The sequence below is a fragment of the Pyrgilauda ruficollis genome, unplaced genomic scaffold (assembly GCF_017590135.1).
Source record: "Pyrgilauda ruficollis isolate IOZ18807 unplaced genomic scaffold, ASM1759013v1 scaffold1, whole genome shotgun sequence".
Taxonomy (NCBI): Eukaryota; Metazoa; Chordata; class Aves; order Passeriformes; family Passeridae; genus Pyrgilauda; species Pyrgilauda ruficollis.
This window is the reverse complement of record NW_024508100.1, coordinates 7,483,401-7,510,450: the sequence shown is the minus strand read 5'-3', so window position 1 is coordinate 7,510,450 and position 27,050 is coordinate 7,483,401. Positions and strand designations below refer to the sequence as shown.

Here is a 27,050-nt window from a genome sequence, read left to right as displayed (position 1 = left end):
ACAGAGAAAAAACATGGATAAGAAATCCTCCAAGAGTAAAGACCCTGTCTTTAGAGATATGCTTCATAAACATGAAAACAATAAAAAATTAGATCAAATAAAAATAAAAATTAGTAAATGGTCACCAAAACATGCTAATTTCACTATTATAAAAAGTTTCCTTCTGTTAGGAAAACTTGTAGTAGAATAAAAGCTTCTTGTTAAAGCTTTTACTCTTGCAATAGCATAAATAATTTTTTTAAAAGCCTGAACAGTGCAGTCTTTTGAGTATTATTTTTAACTTTGTAGCTTGCTGTATCACTTTAACAGTCTCTAATACAACATTCAAAAAAAAACCCTCTCTGGCATTTTGCCTCCTATTTCGAAGTTAACTTTAGCACCTCAGCTCATGTTAAGAGGTTAAAGTTTCCTCCATCACTCAACTTTGCCCTCCAAATGACATTTGTATCTCCCTTTCTTTAGCAGATCCTGCTTGATAACATTCCTTACTGCTATTATTTACCTTTTTCCCAGGGGAATAACCTGAAGGATCTACAGCCAGAGCTCCCTGTTCTTCAGTTTGTGTTACACTACATGCTGTTTCAACTTTCTTTGGCTTAAGACCAGGTTGTTGACTTTCTTCTTTTAGTTTCACTATATTTTTCTTTGTTCCTATACTTTTCTCTTTTCTCAGTTCTTCATAGGTGAAACCCAAAGAAGACATTAATTCTTTTAAATTTTTATTTTCTAAAATAAAGTTTGCATTTGCTTTCCGAAATTGATCAAGCTGTTCTGAAGTTTCTTGCTTGATTCTGTCTATCTCTCTTTGCAGTACACATTTTTCCTCCTGTAAGTGAGAAATGGTTTGATAACAGCTAGTTTTGCAGTCTTGGAGTTCTGAAACTAAGGTCCTGTATTTGTCTTGCTCACACTTTATCTCTGCCAAATGTCCCAACAAAGTTTCTTTTTCACCTTCTGAAAGAGCTATTCTTTGTAAATTTCTCTTTCTCTCTTGCATTAATTCATTGTATTTTGCTACATAGTTCTCCTTGTCTTGTAATAGTTTAGCCATTTCTTTGAAGCACCTGCTTCTTTCTTCTTTCAGGTCAGAAAGCAGCTGGAAGTACCTAATTTTCCTTCTATTCAGGGATAGAACGCTCCCATGAAGTTTATTTGATGCAATTGTCCATGAGTCTTTTTCAGAATTCCTGTTTTTCTCTTCAACATATGAGAGATTCTTAGAAAAAGTTGCAACTAAAAATGTTCCTGGGGTCATGGTACTTTCTTCTGTAAAGTTATTATAACATCCACCAGCAACTTCTTTCTCATTAAGTAAGTTTTGGAATGAAAGAACATTAGCTTCACCTGCTGCTAGAACATTTTGAAAATATGCATCCATCTCCTCTTCAAGGGCACACATCATCTGAGCATATCTGTCATTCTCCTGTTGCAAAATACAGACTTTTTTGGAGTAATTCTCATTCTCTTGCATCAGCAGAAATATCCTCTGAGAATATGCAGCCACTGCCTTTTCCAGCCCAGATATTCTCACATTACATTCATTTCCAGCTTCCCAGGTTGACAGATGACAGAAACACTTACAAAAACTGTTCCCTGGCTGGAATAGTTTGCTTAAGCACACAGGCCCCTCTTGCATAGAAAACAGCAAGTTTAGTGGATATGTCTCTTCATTCAATGAAAAAAAATTCTGAGAGCATTCATGTTGCACATTTTTAGCAGCTATTTTTTGACATGAGAAATTCTTATTTGGTTCACATAGTTTCAAGGTCTGGTCTTTCCTTTTTGTCAGGCCAATATTGCTGGAGGGTCTTGTTTGGTGAGTTGGTTTCTGAGCCTGCTTTCCTTTCCCTTCCATTTCAATTATGTCTTCTCCATTACATCCACTATTCACATCAGGGATGCGGTTTTCTGAAATATTTTCTTCTTTCTTCATTCGTTCAGAACTCCCTTTGAAACATTTTTTAAAGCCTTTAAAATCAACAGATAAACTCTGTGGACCCTCTGGGCTATGGAGACTCTCTTTTGCTTCCACTCCTTGCTTCCCAGGACTGAATAATTCAGTTTTGTAGGAAATTTTAGAACTTTCCTCAAGACCACAGGTCACCTGTTGTTGTTGGGCTTTGTCATTCTGTATTTCTTCTCTTTCAGCTCTCCCTGTGAAGATTTTTTGGTGATACTTTTCATCATCAACATCTTTATCTAGACATTTGTTCTCACTCACACTTCCTGGCAGGATTTGCTTGTTTCCCCAATGGTTTTCCATGTTGCATTCCTGTATAGATGTGAAAATTTCAGCCACAGTGGAAGGCAACGTTCCATGAAGTTCAGTAGCTCTGTCATAAAATCCTCCTTTTGCAACAATGCAAAGGCCATCAGACCAAAGATTAGTATTTGTCTCACAGAAACTCAAATTCCTCACTTTCTTCTCAGTGGTGAAAGCTGTTATGTGACACCTTCCAGGCTCAAACAAGGTCAGTTGGAGCTCCTTCCTCATTAAAATTTCCACCACAGAAGCAGGGAATGTCTTCACTGGTGGAGTTATAGCATGTTCCTTCAAGAGAAAAAGGTTTTCTTCATCTTCGGTTTCCTTACTTGTCTCATCATCAGGTAACTTCTCAGAACAAGGGGGAAGCAGTCCTGCTGCATGAATACTTGGGGTACACCTGAGCAAAGTGGAAGTGTCCTCCAGAGTATTTGCCCTCTGTGGTCCAAGGGTGACCTGACAATAACAAATGAGAAACTCAAAAATATATGCAAAGTAACATACTAATCATATTTTGTTTTTTCCTTCATTGACAAAACACTCGATTACAGACAGATGAGAAAAAAATATTTCCATACAAAGTGTTTTCAAATAATTTAAAGACTTGCAATGAGAGTAATGTTACAAATTAGGTATGAGTAAGTCAACCATTGTCTTAGTGCACACCTGTATGTGTACAGCTTGTAAAGCATCTGTAGTAGCTATGATTTAAAGCTAGTTTTACATTCACCTTTAAATACACCAACGCTTCATTTTCTCTCCAATTTCACTTGCTCCCTGTGCACAAAGACAGCAAGAACAGCAGTAACTTTTCTTCTCACCTGGTCAGTCTCAGCTAGAGCAGCAACTTTCACAAAGGCACTGGAACTGCATTCCAAAACTGGCACAAGGTCTTCTGGTAGCTCCTCCATCTGCTTTGGTCCCTCACAACTACAGGCTGGTGTTTCTGTTATGATAAAGCACTGGCAAATGTAATGTCACTCCTAGGTAGTTACACAAAAAGCAAACCCAAAACCATCCAAGCACATGTTCTGAATAGAAAAATATTTTAGTGAGAGTATGCTCAAAATTGCATTCTCTACCCGCAGCATACATCACCACTGATACAGATACAAGCATGATGGCAGACACGAAAATGAGCTTCATAAAAACCCCATAAGTATCGAGGTCTAAACCAAGGCGTATTTGGGGTTCACAGTTTCCAGTTCCCAAAGCATTTAGAAATGGAAAATATATTTCATTGCAGTGGGCAGGTGAAAACTTAGGGATTAAATTCACAGGTTAAAATTACTCAGTGCAGGTCTGCATTTACATACACTAAAATTTGCGATAAAATTCCCATTAATTTATGTTGGAAGAATTTACCTGATATAATCTGCCAAGAAAAGAGTTTTGACATTGTTTGGTCTGAAGAGCAAATCTCTCTGCTGCATGGCATTCCCAAATACTATACTTCATCCAGGACATACAATGTACCCTCTCACCTCTGAAATTTCTTGAAAGTTCTAGGATTTCTTGTGAAAGCTCATATTTGAATAGTAGCAAACAGTTATCATTTCACCTTCCCCAGATACAGTTTAGAGATTAGGAGGATTTTCAAAGGGTTTACACCTTTTAAGTCACACACACCCCATGAACAAAATCATCTTCACTTTGATGGCATAGAAATGAAAGCAAAAATTCATATTTCTTTGCATACCAGGCTCTTTATCATGTAGCAGCACAACTGGAGTTTGAGTAGCTCTGCTTCTGAGTGAATCTGAGACTGCCCTCCATTTCAGATTCTGAACTTCATCCTGAATTAGCTCTCCATTCTTAATGGGAAAAGGGGGAGGAAAAGGAAAAAAACCCACAGGTTATATACATATATATGGTGTTTGTGATATGAAAAACAGGCATATGAATTTCCTTTGCTATTTTATATTCAAAAGATCCATTATTTTGTTAGAACTGCTATTGTTTCATACAATTTTCTTATTTCAACATTTTCCAGTAAATGCTGTAACTAGTTTTCCCTTCATACTTTACAAAGCATTAAGGAAGAAAATCAGAGTCATAAGCATGTAATATGTCAGATCACAGGTGGAACAGTGACTAAATTATATGGTCATCAACAAAGATAAAAGAAAGTCCAATCAAGTAGGGAATAATAGTTCAATGCCCAGCTACAATTGTCCCTAAGTTGGAAGAACTCAAAGTGGAATAACCATTCCGAACAAAGTTTTGTTTTTCCATTGATAATTTAATTGCACACTTCATATTCTGTTCTTGACATTTATCTCGAGTCCCTGATTGAATTTGAAAATTTTGACACTTCCTGATGCAAAGCAGATACCCCTATTGCATGATAACGGCAGATCACATTTCATATGCACTGCGCTCATTTCCAGTGAACAGAAGAATCAGATTTGATTGTCTCAACAAAACACATCATTGAGACAGTAACCAAAACAGCTACAGCACAGAAACCAAGCCAACACAGGCACTTTTGTCTTCCTGCAGTGCTCTGCATCAAATGCCAGCAGAAAATAAATCTGGTCCCTTTGCATTGAGCTGCAATTTTAAAATTACATATGGATGGGAAAGGCAATGACTTCCAAGTCTTCAGTTCCTAGTGAGTCAGAAAAGGCTGCTGATTTTCCACAGGACCACCAGTGAGAGTAATTTTTATTTCAGTCCAAGTCAGCTGCCTCATTGTTGTGCTCTATTAAAAGATCTTGACTGGGAGGCACAATTTAAGTGGAAACCACAGCACTTCCAAGATTTCTTCCCTTATTTTCTCAGTCGTATCAACTAATAGAATGGTTTGGATTGAAAGGTATCTTAAAGGACATCTAGTTTCAACCCCCCTGCCATGAGCAGGGACGCCTTCCACCAGATCAGGTTGCTCAGGCCCCATCCAGCCTGGTCTTGAACACCGCCAGGGGTAGGGCATCCAAAACCTCTCTGGGCAATGTGTTTGAAACTAATCCCAATTCCCTGAAACTCAATCATTCCTTTCCTGCACCTTTTCATTTATTTTGTTATACATATCAACTCTTGATTTATATGTGGGTACTGTCAAAAGAAAGTTGCACAAAATGATGAATAAGACAGAAAGCTCAGGTGGCAGAACACCACACTGAGAAATCAAGACCTCAGCTGTCATGTGGAAGCTGCAGAAAGACGCATTGCTTGGGTTTTTGATACTTTTCCCTCACCTTCAACAGACCCCCCCTAATGCTCACATGTAGAAACTGTGTCAACACACAGCCACATGTAACAAGCTGCTTTATTTGGTATATGTTCATTTCTCATTCAGGCATATACTGCAACTGGAATATTGCAGACAGGATGCTGATACTGAGTTTGGAAATTCAAGTTTTCCCCAAGATTTACTTGGAGACTACACTCCACCATGAGATGCAGCTCACCTCTTGGTGCTCAGTCTAATTGGATCTTGTATTGCACACAGTTTCTCATTTTTATAGCTGTTGATGGAGTATGATGAGATCAAATAGGAGTTTTATTGTAACTATTTTGGCTTATATACTACAAGATCGAGGTGATGATACTGACAAATTCTATTTTAATGCACCCTGGTAAAACTCCACATAAGGGGGAAAACCCTTTTCAGTTTTACAGAAAAAACACCAGATGTCTCCCTCCTCCTTTTATCATAGATACTGCATTTTCTCCCCTGCTATTTCAAGTCATTTTCTACTAGAAAAATGCAAATGTACTTGCAGTACCAAAATAGGAAGAAGAGACAACCAGAAATGCAAAGGCACAGGATTTAATGCTGTTGATGCTACACATAGTATTTAAAGAACACTATCCACTCTGCATCAAAGTAAACACAAATTATGGCCTGTTCCTTTATACAAAAGACTGGGTAACTGAGACTCTGGTCTCCTATGACACCAGCAATGTAAATTAATACTTCAAAAACAAATATTTAGAAAACTTCATGTAGAGAAAAAAATATAGGCTTTTATCAGAGTACAAAATAGAAAGAATCCTGTTTCTTGAAGACTTCTGGCTTGGTCTCAGGCAATTAGTCAGTTGTGTATCTTGCTTTCCCATCTATTGGATCTTGTATTGCACACAGTTTCTCATTTTTATAGCTGTTGATGGAGTATGATGAGATCAAATAGGAGTTTTATTGTAACTATTTTGGCTTATATACTACAAGATCGAGGTGATGATACTGACAAATTCTATTTTAATGCACCCTGGTAAAACTCCACATAAGGGGGAAAACCCTTTTCAGTTTTACAGAAAAAACACCAGATGTCTCCCTCCTCCTTTTATCATAGATACTGCATTTTCTCCCCTGCTATTTCAAGTCGTTTTCTACTAGAAAAATGCAAATGTACTTGCAGTACTAAAATAGGAAGAAGAGACAACCAGAAATGCAAAGGCACAGGATTTAATGCTGTTGATGCTACACACAGTATTTAAAGAACACTATCCACTCTGCATCAAAGTAAACACAAATTATAGCCTGCTCATTTATACCAAAGACTGGATAACTGAGACTCTGATCTCCTATGACACCAGCAATGTAAATTAATACTTCAAAAAGAAATATTTAGAAAACTTCATGAAGAGAAAAAAAAAATAGGCTTTTATTAGAGTACAAAATAGAAAGAATTCTCTTTCTTGAAGACTTCTGGATTGGTCTCAGGCAATTAGTCAGTTGTGTATCTTGCTTTCCCATCTTTAAATAACTGGGGTTTTTTTTTCTCCTTTTCTCAATTTTATCAAACCAATAGTAATTCTTCACTACTTCTTCTCTGGCTCTGAAATCCCTCACTCCTCTTGACTTTAGCTGTGCAGTACCCTTATATTGCATTTGTTTGTTATACCTGTTTACAACTCAGTGCAAGTCCCTCAAGAAGTATCTTAAAATATTTTCAAACCATATTCTTCATTCCCAAGGAGAAGTGAATACACCAGTTAAAGTGATTATAGCAATGGCTCACGGTAAGCAGTTGGTCTTTCTGCCACCTCGGAGCATCTCCAGAGACATGTGGGGTGATGTGCAGCTTCTGAGCTCTCCTCAGAGGTCACCCACATGCTGCTGGTTACTGCAGGATGGTCTCTCCACTCTCCACAGAGACAACCTCCTGCAGCTCACTGCTTTGGGACTCTAGAATCACTGATGGGATAAAATCACCAGGCCTGCAAAAGTGCATTCCACTACCAGGTTAAAAAAAAAAAAAAAAGTCTATATTTCCTCTAACTTTATGGGTACAAGATCCTCTCTAGCTTCTCCCAGTTCTGGAAGTACTCACAGTCTGACTGACCTCTAATATGAAAGGGTTTTGTTCATGCCCTTTACCTCTCGGTTAACTGCAGTTAAAACGAGGAGAGTTCTTGGGATATTAGGTCACAATCTGAATGAGTGTGAGGCACAGCTGATCTCACATTAAATAAAGTCTCAATAAAAATACCCTGCACCTCAGTGCATGAAGAATAAAACTTTGTTTGAGGTCCACTCTGTGAAAATAATTGTTCCTTGTCAGCAAAATGAATTGGCAGAAGCTGAATGCCATATTACAGCATGAGCAGAGCTTTCCCATGCAGTGCTGGAGTGAAGTGCTCGAGGCAAACAAGTCCTATTCAGTGTATTCAGGGCATATCACAATGCTACAGAGCCAAAAACCATTGACTATCTCAGCTCATTTGTCATGAATGCTGCCTCCATCTTCCCTTGTTTACCATTACCCAGAAAATCCCAGAGACAACATTTATTGTCAAGAGTGCTTTTTGCTCCAGCATTTGGGCATGAATAACATGCAAAAATTCATCCAACCATATGTGTCCTCCTCCACTGAATGGTGTCCACAAGGCAGGTCTCAGAAGTTCTGGGCTCTGCTTTTAGTGCCAATCTCATTCAGATTGAGACCTTTTGCTGTGAGCACACCACTTCAAAGGTTAAGGAAAAAAGGTTTGTTGAGTGTTCTCAACGTGCACCTAACAAAAGCTCTGATGCAATGAAACTCCAACTACTGATTCTGCTGGGTGTGAAAGAGACACTTTCTAGTACTTTTGGGAAGTACTAATGAATAAACAATAATAAAAAAAATCAGGCAGGATAAAGCCTCACACTTGCATCTTGACTGTACCTCTCATGACAGGTGTAATCCAGGGTGATACAAAGATAAAAATAATTACATTTTGTATTATTTTTACTTACCAGTTGACTTACCAGGTCAATACCGTTGTCCCCATCCACCAATCTTGTAAGTTCTGAGTAGTTTTCTTTCTTCTTTTTCAACTTCATAGTACCTTGATCATTTAAAGTTCTGTTTTCATCTAAAAGCTCTTCCACTTTTTCCTTTAGTTTGATTTCAGATAATTTTAAACTACAGACATGATGGTGAGATTCTTCCAATTTTGTTCTGAGAAAGTCTTCAGTGTCCTGAGAGCACTGCAGTTCGGTCAGCAGGTCTGCCTGTTCTCTTCTAGTGTTCTCTTCTTTTTCCCTCAAGAACTTCAGGTTTTGCTGAAATGCCTTGAGGTGGCTTTTCACATCATGCTCCACATTTTCAATATAACTCTTCCATTCCATTTCTTCCCTGCCAGGGTGTTTACAGCCCTGAATCCCACTGCACACTGACTTCAGCTTCTGCTGGAGGTGCTGCACCATTCCCTCTTCTAACTTGGATGTCAAAAGAGCAATATGGGCATTAAGATCTAGGACTTGCTTTTCCAGCCTAGATACCTCACCCTGAAGGTAACAGTCCCTTTTCCTCAGTACTGCTGTCTGTTGTCTCTGCCTTTGTTTGTAGTGCTCAAAATATTCTGACTGGCTTTTTATTTCATCCTCTTTTGTCTTCAGCTGCTCCTGAAGCCAACGCAATTTTTCCTTGTGCTTCTTCTCTGACTTCTTTTGGTTTTCAACCTATCATTTCAGTGAGATGTACAGTTAACAACTTAATATCAAATCTCCTGTTCCCTTACAACTTTTCTTAATTTAGTGATAGTTCTGCCCTTATTTTCTGAAAATTCAGGAATGACACAAGTAGAATTTTTTTAAAGCCAGTAAAATACTGCATTTAGAGCAAAAATAACCTGCTTTGTCATTTCAGTCATCACCAAACATCTCAGTAGGAACCAAATAAAACAAACTCACCCACATCTGCTACTACATGACATACAGGAACCTTTTAAACACATTTTGGAATGTTCTAAAGTACATATTAAACCAAAATAAACCTTAGAACTGTAATTCATATATCCAGCTCTGATTTATACAGTAACAGATCCTTAACACTGACAGTACTGTAGCACTGGGGTGTTACAGGCAGGGGAGCTGTGGTTCTGTTATAGAAAACAGGACACACACTTTCCAGAGCCCAGGATTTTTCCCATTGCTCTTCACTATACCTGTCATCTGTCAGCTCCTCTTATGGGACTGCTGAAAAAGGAGAAAGGAACAGATGCCTTTTGAAACACTGAGAAACTTTGGTATTTTCCTTTGCACTACAGGGTGCTTGAACACAGAGACTTGGAGGTGAAAGATGCCAGGGAAAGGCAGAAGAGGCTTTCATGAGTCCTGTACTGCCCTTGCTTTGAGCAGAGCAAGAGCCACCAGCATCACAGGGACACTGCAGCAGCTTTGAAGCAAGACTGAAGGCACAGAGGCATGAAGGAATGACTTTGGTTTTTTTCAAGGACTTCTTTAGATCAGTCATTTTGATCATCAGTACTTTCCTGTCTGAGGCATTCACTGGCAAGGACTGGTCAGAAGGAACACTAGGCTGAAAAGTCAGGTAGATGTAGGCTAATATTTTGTTTTGTTAACTCTTGATGGGAATATATGTCTAAGCTTCCTGAGTCTTGAAAAATACATTTCACTTTTAATTACAAAAGCAGAGACTATTCCCCATTCTGGTGAATCTTGCCACACAGTACTGGTGTCCTGTTGGAGTATTCAATTTTGACCTAAAATGCTGCATAAATGTTTATGTTATGATAAACAGAATTGAAAGACACTGTTTCACTGAAGGCTGCTCCTGAAAACCTTTCATTCCTTCTCCATTTTCATGAATCCATCGAATGAGAAAACTAGATAAAAATGCCTATTGTATGGGGCTAGAAAGATAAAGTCTGACCTAAGAAGGAGTGCACTGAGCAGGTTCTAGGGAGAAAGTAAGAAGGGGGAGCATAAATTTAATCAAGGGCCTGAATGAGAGAAATAACAGCAGTGCCATCAGAAACAACAGAGAAATAGAAAGCTGGGAGGCAAAAAAACCCAAAAAACTCCAAAACATTATTCTGATTTCTTTGGCTGTAGCAAAAGAGAAAGGCTGGGACCATTTATTGCTTAAAAGCAGAGGTCACTGGAGATGAACTTGACTTATAAATGACTATCACAAAGAGGAAATAAAATAGGTCATTTGCAGCAATATCCCCTCACCAAGTGCATCAGGTCCTCCTGAAGGCTTTGCAGTTTCCCTTTAACGTGCAGATTGGCATTTTCAACCTGGTCCAGCTTCACACAAAGTTGATCAATCATCACAAGAAGTGTTTTGTGTGACAGCTCCAGCTCTTTCATCCTGTGAATGAACATTTTTGCTCAGTAGATACCACAGCACAGTTCCAGATGGATAAGCGGTAAGAAGCAACACATCAATTTATCTTTATTTTTGTATTTGCCCCCCAAAAATAAAATAGTAACAAAGTTTTGATCACTAATATAACAAGCATTTAATTCTTAACAAGTCTACTGGGGTTTGCACATTATGCTGGAGTGTGTCAAAATTGTTAAAGATAACACCTTTCTGCTGACTTAATAATATCACAAGCAAACACATTTACCAGATTTTTGTTCAATGGAGTTTGGCATGTTATATGATGTAGCAACTCACCATAAAGACAACCACAACACTTCAGTCTCTGCATGTACCTGATGATAGGATTGTGGCAGGTTCACAATCAGTGAAACTCAATTTTTATGACAGTAAATGCTTCCCATCAAAATTAACATGACGGGCAACCTACAAGAACCTATGTTTTAGGAGCTGAAGTGAAAATATCTTACTTGTGACATGCCTTCAGTGGGTGCTAAACCTACAGAGCATAATTGTATTGACTTTGTCCACAAAGATGGATTTTGACAAAACACAGGTTTGCTTTGCTTGTTACTATTCAAATGGTAGTATAAAATTACAAAGTATGGTATGAAAATATTTTAAAAGAAGATTAATTATTATTGTGAAAAAAGCCCATTATTAAAATATTTCTGACAAAATTACTTGATTAATTCAAAATATATATTTATTAATTATATAATAAATAAATATAACATATTTTAATATATATAATAAAATATATCTTTATTATATATATTATATTTATATAATTAAAAATTATATAAATAAGTGTTTTAAGGCCATTTATATTTCCTATCCTTTTTAACTTTTACATTCTTTAGAACAGTGCTGTTGCTGACTATCAAAACCTTATTATTCTAGTCAAATGTATAATTAATGCTTAATGGCACCTTCATCTAATGTAATGGTTAGCATTGACACATTAAATTAGATTAAGCTTTCTGAAAAAAGAAAATTTTTTTACAACACAAAATTCCAAATTAACTCTTATTTTAAAAGGAAAGGAATATACTTGCCAAACAGAATTTGCATCATATGAATATTTAAGAATGAAACGTCCTGAGAAAACTGCCTGGTTATTTTTTGCAACAATATGTTAGACCATGCTGTAAATCTTACTTATATAATAATTCTTAAAAATTTATTATTGCATTTCTATTCTGACAGCTATACAAAATAGACATTAATCTTCTACAACACTCTAAAAACACAGAAAGCCTTTCTTTTTACTGGTTCTGCATGTATCATTTGACAACCAGTACACAGGGCAAAGTGAAGAGTACATTTGTCACATAATAATAAATTTTAATGCAAACCCCCCTTTCATTTACCTATTTCTTAGGATGGAATCTGACTCCACGTACTCCTCTAGAACACTTTTCAGTTTTTCCTCTGACTTTTCCAGCTCTTTTATTCTGACATTCAAATTCTCTTCTCCAGCACTGTTAACTTTTTCATCAGGTGTGCCTGCATCTTCTAATTCCTGGAAAACCCAAGAAGTAGCAACTTTAACACTGAAATTCAGGATAGCAAATCCTTCATTACTGGGCATTCTAACACAGTAACAAAATTCTTGTTCTCTTCCAGACGAAGGATCCATGATGAAAAAGAGCCCAAATTAGATTCTCAATGTACTAGAGTCTAAGCATGCAATAACAGAGTCTAAGCCTCTGGTGATCAAATGAACAGTCCTTCTTGATTCTGAACACATTTATTATTTATGAGAAAGTCTCATTTCATTAGCCCCATTAGAATGTATGAGGGGAGTTGCTGTTTACAACAGGAGATCCCCATAAAAGATTCAGTTAGACTAATTAATAAAGGAATTAGTCATCAAAGTTTTGAAAAGAGAATAATTTCCTACTAACCACAGGAGTTTAACACTAGTGTGTTTACTTTGGATAAATATATTACATTATTATTGTTTCAAGACAGAAGATTAAAAAAGGATATTTCCTATTTAAAAGGCATTCTATAACTATTTCAGAGAAAACATTCTGTTTATCTAATTGGTATTTTGTAATTCTGCATGCAGTATTTTATTTGTATCCACTTCTGACAGGTCATGAAACCATAGCTGAAAGAAATTTTCAAATTTGGGCTTGAGAAGGCAAGTTAAGGTTGGTTCTCTTCTTCTGCCTCTTTTAGTCATAGATCTAAAAATTCTTCAGAAACTCACTTCAGTAATATAGTCATAACTGTGTCCTGGTTTCTGCTGGGACAGAGATAATTTTCTCCTTAGAAGCTGGCACAGCGCTGTGTTTTGGATTTAGGATGAGAAAATGCTGATCACCCTCTGATGTTTTGGCTGCTGCTCAGCAGTGCTCACCCTGCGTCAAGGACTCTTCAGCGGCTCATGCTCTGCCAGTGAGGAGCTGCACAAGGAGCTGGGAGGGAACACAGCTGGGACAGCTCATCCAAACTGTGCAGAGGGATATTCCACACCACAGAGCTTCCTTCTCACTATATAAACTGAAGGGAATTACCCAGGAAGGGACCAATTGCTGTTCAGGAACTGGCTGGCCATTGGTCAGCAGGTGGTGGGAAACTGCAGTGCAAAGCACACTTGCTTGAGTCCTGTTAAATTCTCTCTCTCTCCCTCCTTATAATTACAATTATTAGCACCAGCATATTATTGTAGTAATATTTTGTCTCAATTATTAAACTGTTTGTTTCTCAACCCAAGAGATTTACCTCTTCTTTCTGACTCTCCTCCCCACTGGTGGAGGGAGGGTGTGGATGGAGCAAGGAAGTGGCTCTACATGATGCTGGCTGTCAGCTGGGTTAAACCTCAACCAGCTGGCACCTGTGACATGCCTATGAAATGATTTTGCTACATTTGTGTTGATTTGGAATTGGATCTGTTACTGGAATTCAACCAGAGCTTGGATTGATTACCAAGGAAATAATGCAATTACTTTTTTTTTTTTTTTTTTTGGTAGACAAATGCTGAATCTACAGTGCAAAGAGGAAGATAAAAGTAACTTTTTTGACGCTGATGAGTAAAAAATGGTACAAAATCAGTGCAAAAGATTAAAAAAACCAGTTCTCTTATCACCTCATGTTTTGATGTTTTGTTGTGTGCTATTCACAGGTTCAGTCAATTACATAAAGTAACTTTGGTCAATTGTATGAACTCACTGGCCTTGTGTCAGCTGCATAAGGACCTAGAGCTGAAACAATTCAGGCACTCCTCAGCCCCTTAAGAAGCCATGATACTTAAAAGCTTCAAGTATGGATAGACATCAAATAAATCCACATGAACAACAAAGTTCACACCTCTTTGTGATACCAAGCCCAGTCTCTTCTCAGAGACCATGCCTCCTTGAGACATGTTAACATAATTATGGCCCTCTCCTGGATGGTATCACTTCCCAAATAAAACAGTATCTTCAATGCAGAGTTCCTTGAGACATCAGTATTTTGTTTCTGTTATTTGTAAATGGAATAGACACCCTGTTCTGTGACAATGGTTATCCCTGAACAGCACTGCAAAAGGCACATATAATAACAGTGAACATTGTTCTTTTTCTCATTAATAATTCACAGTGGAAGCCAAATTAACATCATTTGCAACTGTAGCATGAGCCCAGGAAAGCTGTTACAACTGACACAAGCAATGAGACACTTACAGTTCCCTTCCTCATTTATACAGTAGGACAGACGGTTTGAAAGCTGTGTCACAAAAAGGGAAAATCAGGCCCAAATTCTGCGATTCAGTCCATCTTGCATGGACTGAATCACAGAATAATAGAATCACTAAGGTTGCAAAAGATCTCTAACAGCACCAAGACCAACCACTAACCCAGCAGTGCCAAGACCAGCATTAAACCATGTTCTCAAGTGCCACATGCACCTTTGAACATTTCCAGGGATGGTGATTCTACCAGCTCGCTGGACAGCCTACTCTAAAGCCTGAAAAACCTGTTAACACACTGTACCCATTCCCAGCTCTACAGCAAATACCAATATACAACAGATAGTGAGACTGTAATGATCTGTTTTCCAAAAGTACAAATCCTGCTAGCTCAGTGCAGAAAAAGACCATCATTAATGCAATGGGAAATGTCAGCCCAATCAGCCAGTTTTCTTGAGAAAACTGTCACATGTGCATTACAATGTAACGTGAAAAAAAACACATAACGAAATAAGGAAACGAAACTGTTCATACCTTCTGTGCCTTTTAAGCAGACCCTCTCCTGTCCGTGCAGTGCGCTTATTGTGGCAGCCACATGCTCTGACCATTTTGTGCTTGTAGTTCCATATTCAAAACAGTGATGAGCAAATCTGTGTCTATGAGAAGTGTTTCTTTGCCGAGTGAATCCTTGTTCCTTCACTGGCACCAGGTTTGAGAACCTCAAGCTCTGTTTACCTTCTGTTGTGGTCCTTTGCTTTTGAGTGATGCCAGGACTCTCTCTCGCAGTGAAGGCTTTATTTTCCCACATTCTGTCATCACACTGCTAAAACCCTTAACTAAAACATGAAAAATTTCTATTTGAAAACACATTCTAGAAATGCTTGTACCTTTTGAACAATATATTGTGAGCAGCACATTCTTTTGGAGACTGAGATTCCAGACTTTTGCATGATCCTCATTTCCAAGGTAAATTGTGCTTTCTACCAGGGTTATTCTGACCCTGACGTCAGCCACAATTTGCTGCATGTGACTGAATTAATCCTGTGGAGTGTCTCAGCTCCCTCTGCAGGTAAAAGCTCTTGTCCAGTGATTCTTTGTGTCCTTCTCTTCAGAGCCTGATAATTATCTGAGAAAACAGGCTGCTTCTGAGGCTGATTCCAGCACCTTCAACAGCTTCCTCTGTCCTTCCTTAGTTGCTCAATGCCTTATGTTATTTTTGTCAATCATAATTTCCACTTCATGTGATGTGTTATTGTAACCAGCTACTTCATGTTGGAGTTCAGTGTGTCCATGGGAGTAGACTTATTTCACAAATATGATTTTCAAGAAAATGTGAGGGAGGAGAAAGTGATCTTCTAATATTGTGCTCTCAAAGTTTGCATCTTGCCTCAACATTTCAGAAATAATTAAAATTATCTATTTCTTCTGAAAATTTCCTTCCAGTTCTGAAGTATTGATTTGCTTTTCCCTCTTTGAAAGAATAATATTTTTTTTTCATTTTCTAACCATTCTCTTAAAAAGGTCTTTGCAACTTCCACTTTTTCAATGTGTGCTTCACCTCAAATTTTTCTTGCAGTTCAGGTGGTCAGTGACTGTTTATCTACCTCTGCTGGTTGAGGTTGTGTCATTTTTGCTAATGATGATTTTTTTTATTTCACCTGAGAGTATGCCATGATTTCCAAATATTCATGTTCAACTGTTTCTCTGCTTATCACATTTTTATACATGCCCATTTGTCCAAGTCCTTCTTTCTTCTTGAAGAGATAACTGAGCACAGCACATCATGCGTTCTCTTTTCCTGACCTCCCAGGCCACCATGGAATCTGTCATTTTCCCAGTGCTGTCTTTACAAGACATTGCCTTACTTTTCAAAAACATTCAAAGAATCATATTTCCCATATAGTTCTCACCCACTTCAAAGTTTTCATACTTCAATCTACCTTGCCTTTCTCCAAAACCCTTTCTTTCTGCACCTGTGGATTTCCAACTTAGGAATTTAATATGAATTTGACCACTGCAGGGTAGTAATTCTTTATTTGTTTCCAACTTTGAACATTTTGCTTCCTTTCAGCTATTTACTAGAGACAACTTAATGTCAAACACTTAGCTTTTTTAATATAGATATTAAAAAGGAGATCCTGTGTTTCTTGGGTGAAATGCAAACGACATTTGTTGAAAGCATGCAGTATGGAGACAAAGATTTCAGTACTGTAAGAAAACCATTTGGTAGTAACAGTTCACATAGCAGCCAGTAATTGCACTTGTATTTTTTCTGCTGTTTGGTTGGTGGGAGAGTGTAAGTCCTGTTTGTAATTTTTTTCAGTGTTTATGATGTGCTGGTCCTTATTTGATTGTGAAATCATTCCAGCTTGAAGCCATATCTTTTAAAAAAAAATCTCTAATTTTAAGTTCAAATATTTTGCAGCTTCAAGTATTATGCAAACTGCTTTATGAAAAAATGCACCGATTTAAAGTTGCTTAATAAATATTTTCCGTATTTTTCATGTGGACTCAGCTTTTCACTCCATAGCTTCTTTTAATAGCCTGTAAACAAAACAAAGCCAAAACAGAAAACAAAAACAACAAAGAAAAGAAAAGAAAAAGTGTCCTGAGCTTTAGATAAAAAACATTACTTTAGAAACACATGTTGGTATCAAACCCTAAATTCACAGACAGCACAATACCTTTCTGAATGTTTTATATTACCTTCAGAACAACTAGAACCAAAATTACTATCAGTAAATCACCTGGTTTGCCTTGAAACAGTTAACAGTGTTGAAAAGTCCAACTATAATTAAATATCTTAAAATTGGCTTTTCTGTGTTAGATTAATCAGAGACATTCACCTCTGGCAAGATGAATTAAAGAACATTGCCCTTCACACCAGCACCAGAATGTGATGTGCACTCCTAGAAATGTCAAAAGCTGAGTAGTTATGTGGCTAGTCACTATCCCTGTGTCATCTCCTCAAAATGCTTGTCACCAAGCTTGAATTTCATTACTTAAGTACTTATTGTTAGCAGGAAAAGTAGCACATTATATCAGCACAATGCATTTTTTTGAAGACTATTAACATTTTCAATTTTTTAAATTTTTTTTTTTTCTCTTTTAATCTAAGGGGAACCCAGAATACTCTCAGGTAATATCTGTCTGTGTGGAAAACTATAAATCCCTTGAATGCACAGTATGTCAAAATATTTTAAATAGAATTTTTTAAATGCTGGTGATTTCACTGTTTATTGAATGTTTATAAAGTATCTCTAGACTTGGCCAGTATATCTTTCAACATATTAAAAGCATATATATTCATCCAGCTGTTAGCACCTCTAACTGGGACTGGTATAAAAAACCTGGAGGAAATTCCAAAGGCAATAGTTCGGTGACTCTTTTAACATTATTCTTTCAAACTTATCTTAACCAAAATAGCATCTGTCTTATCTGACCTCACCCAAAATTTCACTTCAAAATGTGGAAAGGTGAATAGTTTACTACAAGGCTTCATGTTTCTTCACACACCTTTCTATAAACATATGCTCAATCCTTTATAAAATAACCAAAATTTCAGAAGCAATCCCAAAAATACTGAAAAATTTTGTTCAATTTCAACTACTTTTCAACTTCTAACAATCAAAAGAAAGCTCCTGCACTTTTAAGAAAACAATAATACCTGAGAATTACCTTCTACCCATCTGGATCTGTTACCATTTTATTGAAAAATTTATTGAAAAATAAAAACTATATGCAGCAATGCTTGTAATGAACACCCAGAGCAAGTTCCAAAGAGCATAAACAGAAAGATGATAGCTGAACACACTGGACCTGAATAAACCCTAGAAAGAGCCCATAATAATACAGGTCTGATTTCTCAAAATCATTTGAGATCTGGACAGTAGAAAATATTGTTTCATGCTAACAATATTGTTTCATGCTCATAGAAGGGGCTTAGGGCAACTATTGTCATCATTCTTTTTCATCATACAGTACTGATAGCAGTTTCAAAGATGTTGATTAAACTCCCACCATAAGGAGATTCCTTGAAGATAATTCACAACAAATTACAAAGAAGAAAAAGCTTAGAAATTTTGTAAAGGTAAAAGCATTGTGTATTATTGAGTTAAAAACAAACAAAATCAAAGAACCAAGAGTAACAGTACAAATACTGTATAATATTCAAGAGCTTTAAAGCACAGTTTAATCCTCAGTTAGGCTGCTGAGTTACCATCCTTCCTGAAGAGCAATGTGGAACTTGCACTGCTCCAGGGCAGAGGACTGGGACTGATTTTCTAAATTGCATTTCCCTCTTGTTCTCTGTGAAAGGTGAGTACTGGTGCTATGGCTCCTGCCACAGCTGAAGAAATTCACTGCCTTTTGCACTGAGCTGAAAGGATGAGCACACTGGGAAAGGACAGTGAGAGTGATGGCAATGTCTCAAAGGAGAGGCACAGAGGATTTTTATCCTCACCTTTTCCATGTTGTGTCATTCACGCTGCAACCCTCAAATCACTCATAAAAGGGAAAATTTGTTATTAATCCTAAGTTAGGTCATGGCCTCAAGGATCTGGAGGAAGTGAAACAAACCCCCTATTTTGCATGGGTGCTTATGCTCACAGGGCTTCTTAGAAGGCAAAACTTAAGCCAAGTGATTCTTTGCCTCCTCCCCATCCAGCATGACACAAGGCAAGAATCTACAGCAATAACTAAACTTTCAGACAAAATGTACCTGCTGTGCAAGAATGGAAAGCACTCACTGCAGCTATGGCAGTCAGTATCTTTGAATACAAAATCATTTCACATTGAAAACCCAATCACTTTCTGCAGAAATCTAGGAAGGAAAGTATCCAAGTTGGACTTTATAGGTGGCTCGTCCTCTCTGTGCAGGTAAAACCAGTATGCCCTTCCTCATGGTTACAGTCTTACAAACAATCCCTAAAACATGGCAAAATCTAGGAGTCAAAAATTGAGTACAAAGAAATATAAAGAATACCAACCACACGTCTCGGCTCAGTTGTGTCATCAAGGCCACAGAATGAATGCTAGTGAAAAAAACAAAAAAAGGAACAAAAACTATAACATAAGATCAAAAGAAAATGAGGAAAAAAGAAAAGAAAGAAGATGTAAGATATGTAATATGAAATCCAGTGACAATACAGCAGTTAGACTTACATCATTAATTGAGTTGATCTGAAAGAAAGACACAGTATACCAATCTTACTTTAAAAAGCAGTAAAAAAAAAAAATCAGTATTTGAGGGCAGTTTTACAATGGCAGCATCTGTGGATTCATATATATTAGGCTTGGTATTGTGATTCACTTAAAGAAGTACTTATAATGACACACACTAAATCTTTCCTGAATCAAAGCGTACCAAGCCAAGGGCACAACCTAAATGCAACCGAAATAGCAGAGAATCAGCTGTGAGAAGAGCACAGCATGTTTAAACAGCATTTATTCCTAGCATATCAACTCACAGATTAAAACTGAGATTTTGTATCATTTTTCTGTATAGGCTCTAGAAACAAGACAGTTTGCTGAAGAATCTATAGGGCAGAAATACTGTAATATTCATGTTATGATTTGACAGAGTTTTACAAAAAACTTAAAAATTGAATCCTAAATGAAAATGAAAAGTCATACTCAGACACAGTAAGTGGTGTATTTCCTTTGCTACCACCAGCTATAAATGCTATAAATGCTGTTGTTCCTTCAAAAGCATAAGACTTCTCTCCACAAGAAATTATTGTGCTCAGTATCACTAGCATGTAGGTGTCAGTCTGCACCCTTTAACACATTAAACTTTTAGAAGAACAATGAGATAAAATGACAATATTCATTGCTTCTCTGACAACACAACCTTCCTTTGGGCCACCAGAATGGGATTTAATCCCAGGGAAAAAAATAATTCAAATGTAATAGGGATAGAAGAAAGCCCTCCACCCATCCAGAAGCTGAAGGTCAATAGAAAGAGATGAAGCTTTTTTGAGGTCTCTTGCTAATGTAACATTAAAGCCAAGAGGATGTTAATCATTTTAACTCATTACCAGCTTTCTGCTAAGCTTGTGATTAAGCTCTTTCTTTTCCAGTGCTTTTCCACATCCATCCGGCTGATGAACCAGCAGAGATAATGCTATTTTCCATTTCCAAAATTATCAGTCTGGCTAATCCTATACCTGCTCTGTAAACTGTAATGGCAATGCCTTAAAGGCTATGTTTTGGCAAGAGCAACATCTAGAGATGTTTATTTTTTAGAATAGGCGGATAAACAGTAATATTTGAAATAGTTAATATGTACAAATTTTGTCTATCCCTCAACATTTCTCTGCTTTGAGGAGTTGTGTAGTACTTTAGACATCACTGGCTGCTAGGCAGGAACAGCTTCAGGTATAGACATGGTCTGGGGCAGAAGAGGGCAAAGGCAGCAAAAGGGCCCTTTTAAGGGTTAAAAGAGCCCTTTTAAGGGTGAATAGTGCCTGTGTTTCTCTGCCAGTGCCAACAGGGAGCACTGCCCTCCCAAGGGATGCAGACAGACCAGCCCCAGCCACGTCATTGTGGGGTGACATAAAGCAGTAATTAGCAACAGCGCAGACAGCCCAGCTTCTGCAGGCTCCTCTCCTGCTCTTCCACAAACACAGACAGGTATCACGGTCTGAAAAGTGTGGGACAAGGTACAGCAGAGGGGAGACAACTGCTGTGGGAGCAGAAGGGGCCGAGGGAGATGCTGAGGGAATTGGAATGGTTGCTGGAAGTGCAACTGGGAGGACTGCCACATGCTGAAAGAAGATGAAGGGATGCTGAGATCAGAGAAGGGTGAGGAAAAACTTTTCTACACCCAATGAGCTATTCCCTGAATCCTCCCTCTGTTCTGCCAACCCCACTGACCTCTTTCAACTCCTTCCAGAGTCCTGCAAAAGCTCTCCTTTTGCCCTTTTACCCATTTTCATCCCAAGAGAAAAAAACAATGACTGAGAACTCCACTAAGGTCTCCATTCAGCCCAGCAGTAGGTTTATGTAGGATTACATGCCCATAATTGCTGAAGAAAAGGAACATGGGACGTGACTCTTGCTGGCATCTAGGCACTGGTTCAGCAAAGGTAACATAACCAAAACACTCTGCTGGGGCTAGAGAAAGACCCATTGTCAGTCCATGCTCTGCAGCACAGCCTGAACTCCACAGACCTGGGAAAAACCTGAGCCCACACTCCACAAAGCTTGTGCCATCCCTAGTTTGGGAACCACAGTGACACAAATTAATTTGCTGTCTGAAGCCCTGATCAGAGCTTCTTCTTAAAAAAAAAAAATCAGATCCATTATATTAACGTTTTTCTATATTAAAACAAGAAATACTCCTTAATTGTAGTGTTTCGCAGGCACTTCCTTAATTTTGTTTTATTTTTCAGTACTTGAAAGTTTTGCAAAGCAATGCTATCCAAAGAATAGGGCTGAGCTAAACAATTTTTTCAGAGACAAATCTTTGTTCTTTTTTGATCTAAACCACAGCAAATCCTCCTTCTACTAGTCTAGAGTCTCCTCAGATTCCTTGATTCCTTCCTGTAATTGACAGAAATCCTGGATAGGAAATAATTTTGAGCAGATTAGAGACAGAGCTGCATTTCATGCAGTAATGACTCAAACTCAAATTTTATCTTGTCTTAAAATATATTTTGTGATATTAGGTTAAGTACTATTGACATCAGTGCAACAGAGAAAAACAATTTTCTATGGGAAAAAAAATTCCGTTGGTACTGCCCAGACATAAATTTACCTTTTCCTCAATTTCTTTGAGTTGCCTCTTTTGAAGTTCTATTTTATCTTCTAGATCTCGAATTCGCTGGAACAGGAAAAGAAAAACAGACATTATTATATCTAATTTGAAAAGCATATGAATAAAAAATATAAGAATTGGGTTAAAAATAAAGAGAACAAATGTCCATTATTAATGTAACACTTCCTTTACAGTTGTATCAGACATTTCCATGGCAGAATTTTCCACATTTCCGTGAAACCATGGCATTTCAAACAAGCTGCATGTTCAGAACGTCATGTTTATACCAGGAAGTCTACTCATCACCACTCGTTAATCATCATTTTAACATATACACACAGACAATTCCATTTTGCATCAAAATTCTTTTTCTGTGCAACTGCCAGTTTTTCTGCTTACCTAGACAGTCTGTGGATTACACTATCACATTTCCTTTTAACCCTTAATTTTCTTTTCCTATAAAACGCAACCATACTTCTAGCATAGTCAGGCTATACCAGAGAAAAGAGAACACACATATTTTCAGTTTATCACAAAGATGCCATCCAGAGACTCAGCTCTGTCCTATTACCAGTCACCTCCCACCACAGCCAGATGGAATGTTTCCTTCACTGTAGCTCCCCATATTTTTAAGGATTTTTCTTGTTCAGTTTCACAAAGATTCTTCAAAAACATGACTTCTGCTGGGTCCACATATCTTATTCTTTTCTGTATCACATATCTCCTTTTTTCCTTTCTGTAAGTCACACTTTTTTTCTTATTGTTTATTTTTCTTTTGATGTTGGGGATCTTATACAATTTAGATGCATTTTATTACACTTTCAGTATATTGTACTTGTTACAGATAAAGTAGGTTATAAATATTTTTTTCTATAGGCAGAAACCTGAAATCTTCAAGAAACAACTTCATAAAATGAGGTTTTTTTGGGGGATTAACTACCCAATCTCAGCCTGGCCTACAACAGCTAGGGGTGTTAGCAGTTCCTGAACTTGGAAAGACAAATTATCATTTCCTCTAATGGGGATGGTATAGGTGAGTAAAATCAGTGCAGCTGCTGCTGCCTCACTCCCAAATTATTTTATGACTCTCAAATTGATGTGAACAGCAGTACTTGTTTCAAAACCACATCCAGTCATCACTCACAAACCTGTGTGTATCAGCAGTTGCTGGTAGTCTCCTACCTGCCTTCAGCTCTAAGGGTAAATGCTCCACACCCATTATAGCCCAGGACAGCGGCAGCAGGGCAGCAGCTGATCCAGTGACCAGACTGCTTTGGAGAAACACAAAGTTTGGCTTGAAAATCACAAATCTAACCTGGAACTATTCCAAAAATGAACTACACACGACCCTGCCATTCACTTTTCCTAGGGCATGCTCCTCCACACAAATATTGAAGACAGGCCACGAGCAAAAAGGCTTTGTTATCGTTGCTCCTGTTTCAAAATGGAAGATTTCACTTAAAGCTTGTTTTGAATATTGCACATTCAGTGTAAGTTAGTCAAAATCTACAGTATGTCATACTACAGTGCTCAAAGACTTCCCCAGATATTACACAAACCAGCATGAACCAGATTACCCTCATGTGACATAAGTGAATGCACCTTTGCTGACAATCACAAATGCCCCAAGCACAGCTGTATTAATTTCACTTTTCCTCTATTCCATTTAAATTGATTTATAGCTCATCTATGCCCTGTTCAAGGCAAGCCTATCTCCCAAGTGATCATCATATACTGCATGTATATGATGCAGGAATGTTACAATCACTGTGAAAAACCATGGGATGAGAAGCAGGCAGTTGGAATCACTCCCAGTATCTCTAATCCATCAGGTTAGACTCCTGTTTCTCTCCTACTCCCTACAGTCATGCTGATTCCTTCTTCTAACCACATCCCAAACCTGACTGACAGACTTCAATTCTCTGGGGGTTGTGCTCTGATGCTCTGAGGAAAAATTTGACCATAGCAAGATAAGTGGAGAGAAGCAAATTTTTAAAATATCATTTTCACCTTCAAGATTTATCATTTAAAGGTATTTTTCAATAACTCCTGAGACTTTGCCTTAAGAAAAAAAAAAAAAGAATTTAAAAAGGCCACTGAACATCTGGTGGCTTTCTCACCTCAGGGTTTAGAGCAAGTGTTCCTTATCCTAATTAACTTGTTCCTAAAAGAACAAGTTAATTAGGATAAGATGGCATTTTTAGGATTTGGGAATTCTGTTAATCAAGTAAAAATCGAGATGTTATTACTCCCTCATGCATTTTTCATCTTTTCAAGATTATACCTATCCGGCTATTTTCTCCAACTATTCAGAACAGTTCTAAAAAAAGGGCTGAGGCTTCTATTTTCCAACTCCCTCCCATAATAACTGTTAAATTTTGGGAGATGAAAGAGAATAGTTTCAAGGTGCAGAGACATATATTTTCTTTAAAATCACTTAAAACACAAAGACAACCTACCAGCTGAAAGGAATACATAAACGACTGAATTTCTTAGCACTGAAAATCTGCAAAAAAAACCCTCAAAACAACTAGATTGGTAACAGTAAGGCAGAGTGTGCTGGTTTTGGCTGGGGTAGAGTTAACTTTTTTCACAGTGGCAGGTGTGGAGCTGTGTTTTGGATTTGTGGTGAACACAGGGTTGATAATATAGAGATGTTTTTGTTATTGCTAAGCAGAGCTTACGCAGAGCCAAGGTCTTCTCTGCTTTTCACACTCCCCCCTCGCAGGGAAGTTGGAGGTCAATGGGAGGCTGGGAGGAGACACAGCCAGGACAGGTGACCCAAACTGACAAATGGGATAATGCAGACCAAGTGACATCATGCTCAGTATATAAAGTGGGAGGAAGAAGGTGGAAAGTGGGGAACATCTGGAATGGTGGTGTTTGTTGTTTCAAGTTCCTGGTATATGTGATGGTCCCTGCTCTTCTGGAGATGGCTGAACACCTTCCTGCTCATGGGAAGTAGTGAATTAATGTCTTCTTTTGTTTGGCTTCTCTCTGCAGCTTTTGCTTTCCCTATCAAACTGTCTTTATCTCAACCCATGAGTTTTCTAGTTTTCTCCTCCAATTCTTCCCTGATCCTGGTGGGGAGGGAGGGAGTGGGTGGCTGTGTGGGGCTTGGCTGCCAGAGAGGGTGAAACCACAGGAGCTCTGTTTGGTGCCCAGTGTGGAGCTGAAGGGTTTGGGATAACACCAGGTTCATTTGGGATGTACTAGACTGAATTTACAGCTCTTAGTGCTGTTCATCCAGGGATCAGCAGGCTCCTGTTCCTGCCATGGGGCTGATTACCTGATTGTGCATTAGAATCCACTGCTCAGTAGTGGCCACTTCTTGCATTGCCTGCCTGCTGTAGTGCTGTACTGCCTGTCACCTCACTGAATTGTGCCTGGGAAGGTTCTGATAACAGCCATGGGGCAGGGCCTGGGCTGGCAGGTGGCCAGGGCACTGCTGCTGCCCTGCACAGCGTGGATGCAGCCAGCAGGACAGACACTGGTGTGTACAAATGTGTGCTCAGAGCTGCTCCAGACCTGGTGCTGAGGGCAGGTGATTGTTCAAACAGCTCGTATTCCTCTCATATGAGTGGAAATCACAGTGACAGAATACTTTTGCTGCCAATGAGTAAAATTTTGTAACTAACTTCTTTGCTGCAAAAATTAAAGAGTCCAAATCTAGACAGGTCAAAATTTGTTTTAAAACACAACCCTGGGCTGGAATTGTTCATCAGGTATCAAAGCTTGGTGTTGTTTGCTCCTAGCTGTTTACTTGCTTTCCCCTGGAGGATTATCCAGGAGGATGAAGTGGGTGTAGCCATCCCCATGAATATCCTGTGATTGCTCAGGGACAGCACTGGAAGATAACCAGCACAGTTCAGCTATTTATATATCCTGAAAAATATTATTTAATCACTTATTTCCATTTAACTGTAGAGAAAGCCATAGTATTTAACACATTAAAAGAATAATTTTCTCTTATTGTACCTATCTGCATTTACTGCATTATCTTGATCACAAAGACAATTTCCAAAATACAACTTCAAAAAAAAAAAAAAAAGTAAGGTAAATAATCACAGCTGTAACAAAAAAGTATCTCCTAGAAGTAGCAAGACATGTTCATCAGTCAAAGGCTATATTTAATTACTGAGAAGGAAATTACATAAAAGTTAGAGATACCAATTAAGACCAAGACAGGACTGTTTGAGATTCGTATAAACATTTACATCTTTCTGTTCCTTCAGTTTGCAAGAATTACCAATCAAGAAGCTGTGGACTCACGCTCAGATTTCACCAATTGATTAAATGCTTTCAGTATATTCTGATTTGTTTATGTTTGCAAAAGTGTGACTGTGACAACAAATCATGCAGAACTATTTCATTGCTATCATGAAATTCTACATATTTTATGTTTCAGGATATAAATTGATGATCATTAAGTTGAGCTTTTCCTGCTATGTGGTATAAAGTAGTAATAATTGTGCTATAAAAGATGCATTCAGCTACACCCATGACATGGCTTGCAGGAGCCTTGCAAATCCAGTATATTTTCAACAGCACAAAAAAAAGCGTGAGGAAGCAACAAAATCAACTCTATTTTGCCCTCAGAACTTTGATAAGTCTCAGCTGAAAAGAAAGCCACAGGCTGTTCTTCTCTTTATTTCCTATTTTAAAAAGAGAGGGATAGGAAATATTGATAGCAAACCTGAGTCCAGCAGAGTGTTTGTGTTTCCTTTGGAGTCCCTAGCTTGGTCACAGTCAGAGTGAGGATTAAGGACAATGCAGAGCAGTGCT

The 27,050-nt window shown here is 38.0% G+C and overlaps 2 protein-coding genes across 4 annotated transcripts in view; both read right to left on the bottom strand.

Annotated features, from left to right (window-relative positions):
* CUNH4orf50 (chromosome unknown C4orf50 homolog) overlaps window positions 1-15,298 on the bottom strand; it is a 62,374-nt gene extending 47,076 nt beyond the window's left edge. For all 3 annotated transcript variants that reach the window (XM_041464033.1, XM_041464113.1, XM_041464178.1), the window contains exons 1-7: window positions 15,041-15,298; window positions 12,201-12,352; window positions 10,674-10,812; window positions 8,448-9,155; window positions 3,963-4,077; window positions 3,085-3,209; window positions 503-2,719 (exon numbers count right to left, since the gene is read on the bottom strand). In XM_041464033.1, the coding sequence (XP_041319967.1) occupies window positions 503-2,719; window positions 3,085-3,209; window positions 3,963-4,077; window positions 8,448-9,155; window positions 10,674-10,811 (3,303 nt within the window). In that variant the 5' untranslated portion in view covers window position 10,812; window positions 12,201-12,352; window positions 15,041-15,298. The remainder of the gene's footprint in view (window positions 1-502; window positions 2,720-3,084; window positions 3,210-3,962; window positions 4,078-8,447; window positions 9,156-10,673; window positions 10,813-12,200; window positions 12,353-15,040) is intronic.
* Window positions 15,299-15,419: 121 nt separating this feature from the next.
* JAKMIP1 (janus kinase and microtubule interacting protein 1) overlaps window positions 15,420-27,050 on the bottom strand; it is an 86,663-nt gene continuing 75,032 nt past the window's right edge. Inside the window, exons 20-22 of the mRNA XM_041464300.1 lie at window positions 22,266-22,331; window positions 19,495-19,539; window positions 15,420-17,050 (exon numbers count right to left, since the gene is read on the bottom strand). Of these exons, the coding sequence (XP_041320234.1) occupies window positions 17,018-17,050; window positions 19,495-19,539; window positions 22,266-22,331 (144 nt within the window). The 3' untranslated portion in view covers window positions 15,420-17,017. The remainder of the gene's footprint in view (window positions 17,051-19,494; window positions 19,540-22,265; window positions 22,332-27,050) is intronic.